At 34.1% G+C, this 17,858-nt stretch overlaps 1 protein-coding gene across 2 annotated transcripts in view; it reads left to right on the top strand.

Annotated features, from left to right (window-relative positions):
• VPS13B (vacuolar protein sorting 13 homolog B) overlaps positions 1-17,858 on the top strand; it is a 425,569-nt gene that overhangs the window by 200,152 nt on the left and 207,559 nt on the right. For both annotated transcript variants that reach the window (XM_064647722.1, XM_064647715.1), the window contains exons 22-23: positions 3,414-3,541; positions 11,443-11,677. In XM_064647722.1, the coding sequence (XP_064503792.1) occupies positions 3,414-3,541; positions 11,443-11,677 (363 nt within the window). The remainder of the gene's footprint in view (positions 1-3,413; positions 3,542-11,442; positions 11,678-17,858) is intronic.

Below are 17,858 nucleotides of genomic sequence, written 5' to 3'. Positions count from 1 at the left end.
TGAGACATGATAGATCTGTACCACATAGAAATGAGGAATAAGGTGTTAGCATTGTATTTTACCTCCCTTCAGTTTAATTGCTAGCCATAAGGAGAGAGAAGGAACTGGAAGAGTGAGGCCAGCACTGAGTACATATTATCACTATGTTATTCTTCAATTCAGTAGTGGAAGATCTTTATCTGTTGTCTTTTTTGCTTTGATTTATTTTAGGAAATGTCCATTTGTCCAAAATCTTCACAGTTCAAAAGTTTTCTTTTCCCTTTTCTGTTCCTTAGATCACTGAATATTAATAGCACAGAATAGCATCATTTTCCCAAATCTTTTTATTTTCAAAACGTTTGTATTTTAGGGATCAGACTTGTATAACAGCTTGTTCCCCGTAATCTAAAAAACACAAAGAAGGAGACATGTATCTAAGAAAGACACCTCTAACTAGAATTTATACCTATGGTTTGGCTTGGTGGCCTCTCCTACAAAGCGAGTACTTTAATGATTAATTTTGCAATATTGCCACTTTTAACTCCCTCTGTATTTTAATCATAATATTTGAAATTAATTAGGAAAACTGCTTCTGGCAGATCAATCCTGATTGATCTGATCAGTCCTTTTCAAAAAGTCTGTTCATTACTAATGTGTTCTGAAACTGATGACGAGTGTGGCAGCTTCTGTAATTTATGTGTATATGTTTGCAAAAATACCAGTTATGGGTATCCCAATTATATGGTACTGGAAGATGAGAGTAGGAATGTTTTATGTTCCTGTACACTGGTTTTCTTAAAAATTCTACTTGTACAATGTGACACAGCACCCCTTGCATTGTGTTGGTTTGGGTTTTCCCCTTTCATAAATTTCCAAGTGTTTCATACAAATCTTATTTTCTGTCTAGTGGTTGCTGACTGGCATCTGGCTTCAACACAAGGCTGATTACAGTGCCAGGAAATGTCCTGAGGTTTTCCATTCAGTAGTAGCTAAGTAGCATAATTATTTTAGGAAATTAACCTTCCTACCAAGACAGATGGAGCTGATCCAGTCTACATGTCTGCTATAGAGGACTAGCCAAATACACATGGTAACCACACTTGACAGGCTCTTAGCAAGTGTCATCTACTGATGTCCTTGCCCAACAGGGAATTAAGGTATTGTTCTGTCCCAGCATCCCTTGAGGCAAAACTCTGGGATTTACCAAGGCAGGAAAAAAATTAACAGAAGACTTCTTTCTTCTGTTCTCTTCAGGAGTTACTTTTATGCTTGTTTCTTCTTTCCCCTATGTGACACACTTCTTATTTCTTTTCTATTTTCCATGATTTCTCGTTGAATAGTTCCTTATCTCTTTGTTGGGTTTTGAGACTTTCTTCCTTTTTTTTTTTTTTTTGTCTTTTGGTTGAGCATGAGGGGTTACAGTGAGGCGATTTACTATCATGGATATTCCTGGAATTTTTATCAGCTTTGCACGTTTCAGTTACACATATGAAGAGAAACAAGTGGTACTTTAGTCAGCAAATTTTATTTTTAATTCACAGATTGTTGTTTCTGGCTACTCCCCTAAATGAGAGAGAATTAGCAGTGTTTCCCTGCAAATAAAACATGAAAGATTGGAACAAAACCTAGCTTTAAATCCCACTCATGAGGGATGTACTTGTTCAGTGATATAGGATGTTGACAGTCCTTGCTGATTGCATTATAGAATGTGTTGGTTTCCATTGTATTTATCTATTCATCCTGACCTGAAGCATCCTACCTGTGAAATTTCCAGAGTCTCCCAGTGACTTTGTATAATGTTCTCAGCCTTATCCACACTTGTGATATAGAGTTCTGTGCTTCAAAAACTCTTTTATTTTAATATTTCTTGGTACTCAAGCTCTTCCTAATTCTTACCTTGTAGTATGTGTAGTGTAGGGCCTGCCTAGAAAGAAGATGGTGTGAACTGAGGTAGAGTAAGAAGTTAAAGCAGAACAGCTATTCTTCACTGAATGTCTGTTTGAACTGAATCCATTCATACTGTGGAAGGAAGACTCATTTCATGGCATAAGTGTCCATGGGAGAAGGTATTATGAAACAGTTACAGCATACTGCTTTTCCATGTGAACAATTTACATGTTTGTCTCTCCAGCATAACCGACAACAAACAATCATGAAATGTCACGGATTTTACATTCTCATGAGCCAGTTTTCATTCCTTATCTTTCTAAGATATCTGTAATTGGAGCCAGGAATATCTGAGAGGATTTTTTCTAGAATAATAATCAAATCTAGTCTTGACAGGGAAAGTGTCACAAATTCATTCTTCCTGTGGCATTAACACTGCAAGCTCTTGGCAGAAATTCACCTCTTAGATGTTTCAGTTTTAAATCTCTGCATGTTTCATTGCATGATTAAACTGACTGACGACTCAGTGATGCATATCAAGGAGCTTATATTTTTGCTCACCTGAGTTCAGTTGATAGCATAATTTTGTTTGAAGGATTTTTCTGTAATTTGCATGCTACAGATTTCTTTTAGCTCTATAATTGATAGACATAAATTGTCATACCTGTGGTGATCTCGATTTAGTTTAAATTTAAGTCATGAAGATGTCGTATTTTATTCCTGCAGTTTTGTCAGTTCAACAACATGTAGGACAAATCTAGAAATGTTTAAGAAACTGACAATAGTTTGGTGGGTATCCCAAAACATATGGAGAAGGATATTCAGTAGAAGATGTCAGAAGGAACTATGCCCCACTCAGTCTTCTTGTAAAGTTATACTATGCTCATATTCAATTTAATGCTTCTGTTATGTAAAATATTTTCATGTTATGAAATAATTAACAATTTAAGAAAATTTCTCTTTTTACTAGAAAAAATTGAATTTTACTGAAATATTTCATGCCTTTAATCTTGACAAAGTAAGAAAGTGGTTTAATTTTTATGCCTTTTTTTGAAACATAGTCAAGTTTTTTAATGGAATTTTTTTAGAAAACAAATTAAAGGCTGTAATTTAATATGGGGTATCTTTCACTTCTTACAATTTTAGAAAGGTGAAACCTTTAGATGACACTGGTAGTGAAGTATGTGAAAACCTCCGAGATTTCTGTTCCATCACCAAATAGGTTATCGCACTTTGCAAATTATCTTAATTTGTTTAGGGCAAACATTCTTTATAATATTTTTGTAGCAGTTTATATTAAAAAAGTTTAAGCCTTTAATTTCATTGCATTGCATTGCATTTCTCATGAGGCTTAATCAATACAGTTGTACTGCCAGATTTAAAACCAATAATAGAGACATTATTATCATGTCCACAGTGAGATATACATAGTGAGAAAAAAAATCTCTTCTAGAACTTTAAATAAATAATCTTTTTATTTGCTCATCAGTAAGTATATTATTTAGTTAGATATTCTTTTTGTAACTGAGTTTTGTTGTTTGCATTAGAATCTCGTCCTTTGTCACTTCCTGTGAAAACCATGCTGAACTCATCTGAAAGTTGCAGAAGTCCTGAGGAAAGAATGAAGGAATTTATTGGAATAGTGTGGAATGCAGTTAAGTGCCTTACACTTCAGGTAAGATGAAAAGGAAGTGAAAAAAAAACTATGTCTTTCCAAACTTTATGATACGTTTTATGCATCCTAGTGCTTTTTATTAGAGGATTTTTAAAGGAGCTCTTAGTTTTATTGTTTTATTTCAGTAGTTTCAAAGTCTGAGAGAATGAAAAATAAAGTACAGATTTTGGGTAAATTAAGCAAAGAATGCTTTAGATTTAGAATATTGGGTTTTGAAATACTTTGTTGTATTCAAGGGAAAGATTCTTAAAAAAAAATGTGAAAAAAATTGCTTGTCACACTTTTCTGTATTATAAGCATAAATATACACCTTTGTGTCTGTAGTTAGATTTGAAGATTGCCTTCTTTTCTAAAAATATTTGAGGAAAGCATATACAATAAATACTTTCTTAGGGTGTATGATACAATATGCTCTTATACAGTAAAGGCTCAGCAGCTTACTTGCCTACCTTGTCAAAAAGGACAAGTAGTTGGCTGCTCGGATTAAAGCATTTTGTTTTGTACTGCTCTAGGTGGTGGTTGCTGATCAATAAGAGCAGGCTATTCATGTAGCAGTATTGATGCTGTGTTAGAAGTCCACTGTTAAGATTGCATGAACATATATTAGATCACTTAGAAATGCTAGAATTAAGACTGTTCCCAGTACTTATCGAGTGCTTGCTGGGAAATAACCCTAATTCAGAACTACTATAACCTGTGCCCTTTGAATCATGCATTCTATGGGTTTGGTATTTTATGGTACACCAGTATATAGTACCAAAACTGGTTTTGTTTAAAAAAGAAAAAAATCACAAGAAACCTCAACATTATAGAAAGTAATCACTGAATGCCTGTTCCTTCTTCCTACCAAGAAATATATTTATATACAGGCTCATCCCAGAACATGTATCTGTGTTACTTTTTTTTCATGTAGAAAGGACTTACTATTCACAATATTAGGAAGTTTGAAAGTTCAAGTTTTGCCTGAGCAAGAACTTGAGACTTGTGACCTGACTGCAGAACATCATGAAGTTGAGGAGATGCTTCCTATTAACTCTATTTAGTTTTCAGCCATATCTTTCATCATTGTTTCATGAGTATTTTGCTTGTTTTCCAGCTAAACAACCAGCTAAAAATGAAGTTTGCTTGTTACTAGATAGAAAAAAAAGAAAGGTAATGGGTTTTTTTGTGGAGATGAAAGCTGGTGGCAGTGATAGGCACAGGTTTTCTCAGTGAGTAATTCATAATATATTGCTGCTCTGACCTAATTTGTTCACAGATTAGAGCTAATACTGGCAGAGGGTTTTTTGTATTGGGTACTTTTTCTGGTATTTGAGGTTCTAGATTTATTTACTTTTTACAGGATTTTTTAGTAGAGTACTCGTGCTTTCTATTTTTATCATTATGACTATGAAATTATATTTTTAGTTTTTATGTATGTTGAAATTAAACACCCTTATGAATTGATGCAGTACCTTACACACCTCTAGTGTGTTTCATCCTTGTGCTTTGATTGTACTTGGTAAAGAATTTGCCAGTATCTTGCTAGAAAGATACTGCATGTTATCACTGAAAAGTTTCAAGACTCCAAGGAAACCTTACAGGAAAAGTTCAAGAAAGTGCTTCCACAAAAATATGCGGTAGTTCTTAGTAAAATATGAACGATTTATAGATATGCTTGCTGTTCTTTTTATTACTGCTAGTAGTCCCTACATCTATTTTATTTAAAGATGTTTTTCAAGACACAAATACCATTTATATAGCTTGTTTCCTTAAATACCAACCTAAATGGGAAATTCGTGCAAGGTGATATATAGAGGATAAGAAGATGAGGGTTATGACTGTTTTTCAATTCAATTTTATTTTATTAAACATAATGTGCATATTATTAAACACATATAAGTATATTTATAGGTTAAATTCATATAGATTTTCTGTATTTTATTATTATTTGGCATGAAAAAGGCAAATCTCTAGAATAATTTGTCTGGTTAAATGCTGGAGCACTTAGACTCTGTGGCTTTTTTTTTAAAGCTAATTTTTATGTTCCTGGATATTTTAGTAGTATCATTGTAGAACAGAAAAGTCTGTAGTTGTCATCAGATAAAACTGAACTTCATAACTTAAAATCATCAAAGGATTATTCTTTTAGTAGAAGTTTGAGTAAGTAAATTAGTTTGGAACCAAAGTAACTAGAAAGTTTATTTTGGATCCAAAGCTGGTACTTGCTTAGCCCTAGCCCTGGCTTGCTCTTGATAGAATATTGCATAAAGATTTTTGTGCATTGGAGTTGTGGTAATCTATTAGTATGTAAGTTAGAAGACTTTCATAGTTAACTATAAAATTTTTTTTTATTATTTAGTCGTTGTAGGATTTTATATGCAGCCTTGAAGTCTTTTTGGCAGTTACGCTGTATAGGAGAATAATACTCATTTTTCACATGTTCTTCATACTAATAGTTGCTAAAATTGTGAAGCAGTATAAACACAATTAATTTTAATTGGCTGTTAATGCAGAATTCCAGTGAGAACAATGAAGGATCTGTATTAAAAGTAAATGAATTAATGAGTAATGTTGCAATGAATGCCAACTAAATAAGAGTGTAATTGTTACTTATAAAACTTAGATATGCCACATGCCTTTAAATTCCCCTGAATTTATTTGAAAAAAAAAAAAGTCTGTTCCCTGAAATTATTGAAAATAATATTTTCTTTAAAAACATATAACTTCTACAAAATTTTTGTCAGAGTGAAGCATTGAAAGGCCAGAAAGGGAAGGATGGAATCGACAACAGTTCCTGTTCTTAAAACAGTGTCTTTATCCAGGGCTCAAAAAGAGATTCTGTGACTTGTAACTTAGCAGTAACAGCTCACAGCAGTTATTCAGCAGTTATGAGACAGGATGATTTCTTAAGTTGGTTACTTACCACAAACCAACAAAAAATTGAGTTTTCCATAACTAAATAAAACCTTCTTAAAAGGTTTGAAACTTTTCGTAGAAAAAACGAGGAATACTATGTAGCACAAAGACACTGTTTTAAGTGGTCAAAGAAAATGCAGCTGATCCATATTATACTCATTTTTATGTACAGGTAGCCTGCTTGCTTAGTTCTCTTACTCATGTGTTCTGCTTTCCATTTGTATAATTTTTACTTTCTGTATAACTTCAAAACACAAATTTCTGTCCTGCTTTTTAAAATTCTGACAAATGGTGCGTCTCTGGCTCAACTGTAGATGGTCTAAATGGGTAGAACTAATTTGGATGCCAGAGTCTGAGCTATGCTCTTATAACGCTGAGCACACCAGAACCCCTACATGAGACGTGTCACAGTAGTTCTCGGCACTTTTGGGAGTCATTGCAAGATGATATTCTGTATTTGAAAGTCCCAGAAAAACACATCAGCCTTCCTGCCAAGAGCATATGTGGGATGATAAGGAGAGAGGCAACTTCTCAGGAGAGACACCCTTATACGAGTGTCACCTTGTAGAAAATCTTTGGTGCCTCTAATTGTTTTATGTAACTATAAAATGTGGGTTATGGAAGGGAATCTCCTTATGGTATCACTACCTTGAAAGGCTGTAAAGACTCATGTAGAACCTCTCTCTCTTTGTTGCACTTGTGCAGGATAACTGTGGCATGTCACTTGTTTTGTTTCCCTTCCACCCACTCTGCTCAGGAAGATCTAATTCTTTGGCAGTATTTATATCACTGTTCTCTCTAAAGAGCAACATTCTCTTTTTATAAAATATGAATTAAAAATACTCAATTTTTTTCAGTAACTTAATACTTTCCTCTTTATACAAAAGTCTTAAAGTCATTGGAGTTTTTTAGGCTCATATTAATAGAAGCATAGAGCAATATGCTTTGCATAGCTTTTAAAAACTAGAAGGGAAAATACTGCTTACTTCATTGGCTTATCATTAGTGTATGTTATTTAGCATGTATAGGCCTTGACATAATAGAAAAGAAAATAGGGGATGATCCTGTTTCAAGAATTTGTAATAATTCCTTCTCTTTAACACACGAATGTGTTCAGTATTGGCAAACGAACATGTTGCTACCAAAACTGAAATAAGATCCTTGAAACAGAAAGGATGTTGCCATGGAAAAATGAAGTAACACTCAGTGCAGCTGCGAAGCATTAATGAATAGGATATTTTTTTAAAAGATCATTTGTGTTTGGTGTGGCTTGGAGGGTCCCAACCAGATGGTTTCCATGAACAGGATCTGACCCCCAGCTTGAGGACTTCTTACTGGCAGATTACTTCATTTTCTTTCCCTTGGATTGTCAGATCCTTACATTAATGCAAGATTTACTGCTGCAGATTTATATTCAGTTACATAAATCAGTCACATCTTACATTAAATTCACAATTTTAGGCACACAATTTAACAGTTATTTAAAAAGTGTAAAAAGATTTATATGATAGCTTTAATATATGCTATTAATGTAGTTTAATTTTAAGAATTTGGATTACATATATTTTAAAACACTTTCCGATTGGTGAAGCAATCTGTAGCTCACATTCTCACATTTGTCCAACATATAATTCCATCATTTTAGGTGTACTCCTCATTCCTTTACTGGAATTTTTAAGTAGAGAGATCTCCCGATTCAGTAGGATAAACGTACACAAATTCCATTGAAGTTGATAATTGTGCATAAGCAGAATCTGCCTCTGAGAAGTTCAACAGGTGCTATTCAATTTTGCATTTTTTGGGTCTTTTTGCATGCAAGTTATAAATTTCTTGTGTGATCATAATAATTGCATAATTTTCTCTAAAACGTGGAATTTTGCAACTTGGCAAAGTTCAATAGCAGTGTTCACTCTATCACTTACTACATGGGTGAAACATTGAAAGGAAAATAGAATAAACTTGGCATTATTTACATGGAGGCTGAAGACAAAAAACGGTGAGATAACCCTCCTGCTGAGTCATTCAGAGTGGACATCCTTGCTTGCTTAAGCCTCTGATGGAGCTTAGGTGCAGCTAGGTCTGATCTTAGTCTCAAACCTGGACGACAGTTTATATCTGATAGAAAAATACAAAGAGTAAGGAAGTCCTCCCACTGAGTCACAACTTTCAGTGTTTAAGAGTCCTTACTTTCTAGGTGTCCTGATGGAACTTAGGTGCAGCTTGGTGTAATCTTAGATGGTGTAATCCATTGTCAAAGTCTGAGACTATGTCTAAAGGAATTAACTACGTGGATTTCATTAGTATTAATTTAATATGCTATCAGCAGCTTACTGAGGATCTGTTGCAAATAAGGGATCTCTGTGCCTTGGGTACAGAAGGATCTTTCAGTCTCAGATCAAACACTCAAAACACTGGGAGGCATCCCAGCCCAAGGGGAGAGTTAACTGGTGTGCAGTCCAGTTGCGATTTCAAGAAAACTTGACCTCATCCAGAGATCCGTTGTTTGTAGATGTCCCAGTTCAAGGAGACATCACTGCTGTGCAGCCATGCTGCCTGGCAGGGAGAGCTCAGAGGAGGTTCACTTAGTCTGCTGTTTTTATGGGATAAAGTGGTTGGCTCGTAGTCAAATGGGATAAAGTGGGAAGGGTGTGCAAGAGACTCCTTATATGCACAGCTTTCTTTGTTCCTGGATAACTGAGTCTTGGGAAAAACACCTACTATTCAAGTGTTAATTGTGTGATCAGAGTTCCAGGCATCCATACTTACTGGGTCACTCTGCCCTTTGTGGGTTTCCTGGAGGAGTTCTTTACCAGTCTGCAGAGGCCTTTACCTCCTTTGGAGCTTGTACTGAGCTGCTGCTGGTCTAGTTAAGGAGGTTGAATGCATATATCACACATATGGAGGGCCTGATGCTATTATGTAAAGCCCACCAAAACTCATGGCCCAACCCCCATTCAGTTGTTTGAAAATAAATGACAAAGAGCTGCTAGTGTAAAAAAGGAATTTCCATCAGGAGTTTAAAGGAGTGAAACTGTTGTGATTCTGCTTCAGTATTCTTGATAGGCAAGGTAAAATGAAACAAAAGTAATCTGAAGAACTTTTCTTTAGTACAAAGCTGTACTGAATTGTAAATGAAGTGCAAAAACTCTATACCAAGTACTGAGATCTCAAGAGTGCTTTGTAAAATGTGTCCTGTAGATCCTGCTGCTCGTAATGTGACAAAGTATAGTATCTCTTCAAGTTGGTGAAATTTTTGGATTATTACTACCACATGGTTTGTATATGCTGGCAGCATTTGATGTTAATCATCATGGAGATATATATAGATATAGATATATGTATGTATATATATATATATATGAAGAATGGATGATTTTTTATAAATTGTTTACTCAGCAAATGCACAGATAAAACAATAGTTATACTGATCGTAAGTTCTTTTGTCATCGACTTATCATTATCCCACAATGGCTTGACCTGCAACGTATTACTAATGGACCAGAAAATCATCTAATGTGTCACTGTAAAAATCTTTGCAAATTGACACAATGACTAATTTACCATTTAAAAAAAAAGTCCAAATCTATTACATCTGTAACAATACACCCTGGCTTTTCATCCAGTATAAATAAAGTATACTCTGCAACCTTGGATCAATAAACTACTTATCAAAGATGTAATTAACTTCATTTTACAACTCAAACAGTTCTAAAACCAGAAACAAACACAGACTTCATGTAATAATGTATTTATTTTTGCAAAATTCTAGTTATATTTTTTTGCAGTGAATTCTTGTCAGTTTGTCTAAGCAAAAGAGCACAAAAATGCTGAAATAAAGATGAATATCTGTGTTCTCCTCGGTAGACTGGCAAAGTGCTTATGGTGCTGGGGAATTCAGCTCTATTGCAAATCACTATTGTGGTCTTGAGGGCCTAATATCCTTCAGGGGAGAGTATGAAGTACAAACCTTGGTTATGGCTTTTAAGCTGTGCTGTCTTTAATGATGTCAAATTAAAAGACTGTTATGTAAGTTTACAGCAAATAAATGTTTTAATCACAGCTACAAATAACATCTTGTCCAACATTTTGTATGCTAGACTTTTCCAAGCAATGCGAAGAAATGAACTGACTCATAGCTTGTATTTGCTTAACAAAGCATTCAAGTGTGCAGGCTGTTAGAGCTATTTGAAATCCAGGTGCCAGAATGGTATTTGCAAGAGCCAAGGAAGACTAACAGCCTGCAGCTTACACCAGCTCTCAGTGAAGAAGTTGTAATGAGTTGAACTCGTAAGAAGGTGTCAAAATGGTCAGAAATGCTCCAGGGTAAAAATATTGCTTGAAAATATAGAATAGAAAAATGCTATTTCATATAAAAACGTATATGCTACTTCTCATTTGCAATGAAAACAAGACAAAAGCTGTATAAACTTTGCCAACCTCTCCATTTGTTTAAAAGTAATTTTTTCACTAAAGTTTGTATTTTTCCTGGTTTATCTATTGATTAACCTTTTTGTATATGCTCATTATTGTTGTCTGTTAAGTAAAGACAGAATTTTCCCTGAAACAGTTCTGTATAAAAAGTAACAGCATATAAAATGTTGACTAGTTCCAGAGACTTAGCTATTGCTAGCAAAAGCTAATGAACTGCTAAAAGAGGAGGACTTTCTCAGCTTTATTGTGAGAACATTTTCTGACTCAATTACACTTGTAAAAAGCTGTTGAAATGTAGATATATGTATGTTCCCTTTATATGGCAGCACCTTTCTGATTAATTTACAGAGCAAAGTCATCCTTCTTCTCCCTTCCATAATCATAATTTACAAGAATATATTGTTTTCCAACATTTTATGTCATCTTTCCTCTTAATTCAACTAAAAGTTAAGACTATTTTCAATCAGTTGTGATGGATGAATAACTTCAGATTTTGTACCAAGATGAATACTCTCCAGTGGTGGGGGGAAATAATCTATTTCTGAGGATCTTTCTTGGCTTTGTTTTTTCAGCTTGAAGTGCAATCTTGTTGTGTATTCCTTCCAAATGATAGCCTGCCTTCTCCAAGTACTATTGTATCGGGTGACATTCCTGGGACTGTGCGAAGCTGGTACCATGGGCAGGCCAATATGCCTGGCACACTTGTCATCTGCTTGCCCCAGATAAAGGTTATGAGTGCTGGACACAAACACATGGAACCATTGCAAGAAATCCCATTTGTTGTGCTGAGACCCATCCTGGAAGAAGGTAGTGTGATAAACTCAAAAAAAACTTTCTCTTACTCTTTAATTTCCATTTTTTACTGTTGTGAAAATGATCTTCATTTTATTTTGAAAAATTCTGATTTTATACTACTTTTTTTAGCAGTATGTTATGTAATATTGATGTCTAGAAATAGTAATTGCAAGGTTTGCCCCGTGGAAATCGAAGTGAAACTCATCATCAAAGAGCTACTTCTGTGATATGTTTGATATGTTTGAAGCTAAAAACTTAAGTGCAATCTTTACCCTTGTTAGTTTTATCATGCAAGTTGTTTCATAGCCAGCAACAATGATTCTGACACAGCAGGAGGCAGCAGTAAATTCTGAATTCCAAGACAGAATGGAGACAGGTTAGGAAAAAATTCTCATCCCACCAAGGTCTTGGATCTGAAATTCAGACTGGACATTAGTAAAAGATTGTTCACTGAGAGCTCCACAGGAAAGTGGTCGTGGCACCAAGCCTTTTAGACTTCATTTGGACAATGCTTTCAGTCATATGATTTAATCTTAGGTAGTCCTGTGAAGAGCAGGGAGTTTCACCTTATGGGTCCTTTCCAACATGAGATATTCTATGGTTCAGTGTAAGATGAGAAAATAAATTCATAAATAGACTGTCAAAAGAAAATAATGAGAGTTTAATGGTCATCATAATAGGCAACAGTTGTGTTCTCTGTTGTATCTTATGGATTGTAGAAAGGTTTTTGTAGAGATTTGAAGAAAAAAATTGTGAAGGTTGAGAAAAAGTACAGTAGTTCTTATTTGAAAAGCTAATCTTTGATAGGGACTTGAATTGTAGACCAGTTTGAGGAAAGAATCAGCCTTTAACATTCCGAACATTTCAAACTACGTTATTTAGAAAGAATTGTTGCTGTTTCTTGTATTCATTCTAAAATGAAGAGAGGGAGATGCAGTAATTGTTCCATTGGTTTTGTGACAGCATTTTCTGGGAAAATTATGCTGTTTTCTGCATACTTGTTGCTGAAATATAAACAATATAAAGGGTATGCTGTGAAAAATTAAGTCAAAAGCACATTCAAAAGCTAGTCCTGCTCCTGCCATCTGAAATTTGTTTGGATTTATAACACTGTCTTCTCCTTTTATTCTGCCATTTATATTGGACCCTTCTCCTCCTTTCTGTATTTTTCCTTAACTCACAGCAGCAGAAATAAAAGTGTCATTTTTAATATTGAAAGTCATATTAGAGATGCTACCATATGAAAATTAAAAAAAAAAAGTAAAAAAGAGGGAGAGGAAGGTATATGTGTTTTTCCTAATAATTTTCAGTAGGAATGATCTAATTTGCTAAGCATAGTGACAGATAGAAGAAAAATTGAACCAAAGTCTTATTTTCATTTTAAACTGATGGTGTAATTTAAACCATTTATGAAAGTTAGAAGTCATTTGAATTTTGTCAGACCAAGATTTGAAGGAAAGATCCTAGTGAGAGAAAAGAATCTCCCTGTTTGGGATAAAGCCTATAGTAAGGAATTTATTTGTGTGTGGCTTTGTACTCTGGGAATAATGCCAAACAGAAGTTCTCACAATCTAGATATTTTTGATTCTCTAATGGAGCCATTGCCTTCTCCCATGCCAAAACTCCCTCTTAAACAGATTATTAAAAATTTTTTTAAAAGCATTAAAGTCCTTTCCTTTGCTCTTTTCCTTGTAAAGGTAAATAATTTTAATGGACTTTTATTGTAAGGGTCTCTTAATTTGTTTTCTGTCTTTGAACAAGACTTCAGGGACATACCATCATTCTTAAGACATGTTGCCATCTCTCTGAAATTATATTTATTCAACGTTGCTTTTCCTGGTAACTATTTTTTGAATCATTCCTTCTTATATAAAAATATATAAGCAAAAGGCTTGTTCAGAAGGATACATCATTACTTTTAAGAAAGAAGTGTGCTCACTTATGTATTTTTTTTATTACATGAAAAACTAAAAAAGGAGGAAAAGAAAGCATAGTTGTACTCTCATTTGGGATACTTCAGCCCACTCACTGATTCTTATTGACCCCAAGATGTCAACTTACTGTAAAAATAGTTTATACATTATCCCACAATCAGGTCTTTGTATTTTTTTTTTTTTCAGAATTCTGATAAATTTCTTTTCTGGGGTAATTGTAGTTTATAGGAATGTTTAAAAGAATGTTTTAAGTATAGCACTTTAATTCAGAAACATAATATAGGTCAGTCATACTGAGCAAGTAAGTAATCCATAAATTGATTTATCTATGTAAAGAATGAGATATTTCTTTGCACTTCTGTGCAAAGGGGATCCAAGGTGAGATTGTCCAACACCCTGCTCAGTCACTTCTTGAAAATCTGCACATCCCTAAGGGGGTTGTTCCAGCGAATGATTGTTCTTACTGTAAATACTTTCATATATCAAGATAAAACTTCTCCCAGTGCAACTTTTACCTTTTCCCCTCTTGCCTGTCTTCTCTGTTTTGGCACTTTGCAAAGAGGAGGGCCCTCTGTCTATTTGTAGCTGCTCTTTAGGTATAATAGTTACTAAAAAGAAACTAAATAGTTAGAAACTCAGTTTAAGCAAAACTGAAATGTTTAGAGAAGAGCTTTACAGAGCGAGTTGTGACTTTTTGTGCACATCCAGCTTCAAACACTTGACAATTCATCTGTATAGTCTGTAAGTCCCAATCTACATTGATAAGATAAAACGTGGTAAATGTAGCTGAACAACATATGTTGTTATGATCAGGATTTCTGCGCTGCTAAGTGGCCTTCCAAAAATTTAAACTCTTATAACAGGAAAATAAATTGAAACATGAAGGTAACTAAAATTTTGCTTTGGGTAAATCCTTGTTTTAAACTAGTAATGAAAAGTTTTTTGGCGTTGATGAAATCCACCTGTGCTTAGAAATTTACACTTTGAATTATTTTAGTTACTGATTTTTTAATAATATTAATTATTGTTAATATAATAATGTTCCTCTTTGGGTTCGCACCAGTAACTTTTATGAATCCATCTGTGTAAAAATGTTTGTGTCAAATACAGAAAGATGCAGATCTTTAGGTAAGACAGAGTAAAATACTTTCTAGAAAGCAGAGTTCAAAATATCTTAAAATTGCTGTAGATATTGCTAGATATCATATTCATGTTCTCATATAAATAGCAGTATACTGACAGTCATATGAATCATTGTATTCTAAATATTTAAATCTGAGAGATGGCTTTATGTTTAAACTCAATAATTTGTCAAGTGACTTGCAGGGAAATAGGAAATTAGGGTTTCTAATCTTAGTGTGTGAATTAAGTATAATGAAATGTATTGATCATAAACTACTGCAATATAGTACAAGCATATAGATTTCATCCTGAAAAAGGCAGTTAAATATTTAAAGTAGAGCAGCAGTATGTTGGCATTCTTAGAAGTTATCATCTTACATTAGATTTAAAAAATGTTCAACTTAAAATTTACAGTAATTATTTTTTCAGTTGTTGTATTTAAGATAAATATTATTAAAATAATGTGCTGTTTCATAGAGTGGTTTGTGTTCAAAGGGACCTTAAAGATGATCTAGTCTCAACCCTTCTGCCATGGGCAGGGACATCTCCCAGGTTGCCCAGGGCACCGTCCGACCTTGCCTTGAACACTTCCAGGGATGGGGCATCCACAACTTCTCTGGGCAACCCATTCCAGTGCCTTAATGCCTTCATAGTGCATAATTCCTTCGTCATATCTAATCTAAACCTGCCCTCTTTCAGTTTATTTGAGTTTATATTCACTGTCACCGTTTATAAAATATGATAATTACTTTATTCAACTTACCTGTTATGGTATTGACCTTATAAAATTAGTTCTCACATTTGAGAACCGGGGATTCTGCAACTATAGAGCTGCTTCCCTGTTCCATGACTGGGAGGAAGTACAAGTGACCTAACATGGAGTGTCTGCATATCTTTTTTTAAACATTGCATGTCACATGAGAATGAGTGCATTGGAAATCCATGTGAAGACCAGTGTGAGTACAGAAAGAGAAATGAGGATAGGGTAGTCAGGATGCTTTTTGAAGATTCCAAAAGAAACCATTAGCAAGTCTGGGAATAGATCCTAGAGCATATGCATGATAAAGCTTTCATGATAGCTCTCATAACATTACTAATTTTAAACAAGCAAAATTTCTCTTTTGTAGAACTGTCAACCTTCTATACACAACATCGTGTACAACTGCCACTTCTGCACTCTGGTTTTTAAAATAAAGAGAAGTGCCATTAAAAAATGAGAGCAAACACATAATTTTTAGTAGTTAGGTGCATTTATCGATGTTATATGTCATGCATATGAAAAGTTCTATTATGAGCATTAACGATTAACTCCAGCAAAGAAACAAAGTGCATCAGTAATTACCAGAGAAAGTGCTTGCACATAGCAAAATTCTTTATTTATATGTTGGAAAAATAACTCAAACATTCTATAGTAAGGGAGTCTTGCTAAACAATTGTAAATAGCAGACAAGTGATGAATGCCAGTTCTTTGAAAATTGTCTGATAATTGGGTTAGTCAGTTATCTATGCCAAATATCTAAAAGTGGTATTTATAAATTTAAGAAGTTATAAAAGCAATTGAAATAGCTTAATAAATAAATTTTCAAATACAAATCAGTGATGATGCTCTAAGAAATTAAAAATAAGGATTTATGATAGCGGTGGATCAGGAGTTAACCAGAATCTTCAACCATAGCAGGGGTCTTTCATGTGTATATTTTATAATCTTGTCATAAGAGATAAGGAGTGTGCTCTGGTTCCACTGAAGGCATTGCCAGGTTTAATTATATTTCAGGGTAAATGAATCTCATTAATTAGATGACAAAATAATAGTATACATGGATGGCAAGGTTAGATGTAGAGAAAATACCTGCCAAGTGTGGCACTGACTTTTCCTTCCTTCCTACCAGTAAATCATTCTTGCAATCTTAGAAAAATGCTACAAGTGATGTTGCTTTTGATGTGTAGACCCTTTGAATTAGTTTTTTTAATTGTTTCACAAAAGAAATTTGCAAATGAGTGCAAGTTTTTTTACAAAAAAGACATAGGTACAACAACAAAACAAGTATTTTTCAGGTGGGCAGTTCCAGTATAATGTTAGAATGGGCACATAATGTATATGGAGCTGAAGAAGAGGTAATTGATGACATTAGGGGAAATAAATTTTATGGTTGTAAATTCACCATATCTTTACTACAGTGTTTTTTTTCAACATACTGTGGTTTCATTGATAAATTTTATTGGTGTTCTCCTTTTCAGGTAGATGGTGTGCGCAGCCTAGTAGAGCTGACATTCAGTTTTTTCCTTAGATATTCTTTCTTTCTAATCCATGAAATATAAACTATGTGAATTTACTGTGGTGGTCACAGAGAAAAACAAAGTTAATGAGTAGTAATTAGAAACATGTCATCAGGGTTGACTTCGCATTTGAAATTTTTCCATCTATTACAATTAATATTTTGTATTTCTTGGCTGACAGAACTTGGAAAAAAACAAAAATTAACTGCCTCAAAACTTTTAATCTGAAAACTTTCCAAAATATTTTCAAGTTACTTTGAGCTGAATTCTTCAGAATGTAATAGCTTCAAAATAAACTACTAAAGTGTTCAGGTTGTGCTTAGGGTGAGACACACAGACTTTTCTGATATATACTCTTGACCATATAAATTTATTGCTGATGCCACCTATGGAAGAAACAATAAAATACATAAATAAACAATAAAATAAAAGAAAAGTCTTACTAAAATAATATGGCAAAAAGATGTTGGAATCCAGCTTTATTTTAATTTCAAAACTCTTCTAATTTCTTTAAATAATCACAGTTAACAGTTTGTCCTATTTCTTAGTGTTCGGATTTCTCAGCAGGACAGTATTGACTGTAGGCCACACCAGGAAGCAAACACACTCTCCATATATTGTTTAAAAACACTGGTTTGAATTTTTACTGTCCTGAAACTCCAATGGACCCATTCCAGTGAATATTTGTATTTGTCTACCATTTTCTCCTCTGATTCTCAAGACCAGCTCCCATGCTTCTGGAGTATTAGACTGACTTGGACTCATGTCTTCAGGCTCAAATCTTGAAAAAAACCCCAAAAACCTCATACCCAATAACTTTCTGAATTGTCATATAGGAAGAATTTTTGTCCTCTTCGTCC

This window comes from Pseudopipra pipra, chromosome 1, assembly GCF_036250125.1.
Source record: "Pseudopipra pipra isolate bDixPip1 chromosome 1, bDixPip1.hap1, whole genome shotgun sequence".
NCBI classification, from domain to species: Eukaryota; Metazoa; Chordata; class Aves; order Passeriformes; family Pipridae; genus Pseudopipra; species Pseudopipra pipra.
The sequence above is the reverse complement of the archived record's forward strand: the minus strand, read 5'-3'. Positions and strand labels throughout refer to the sequence as shown.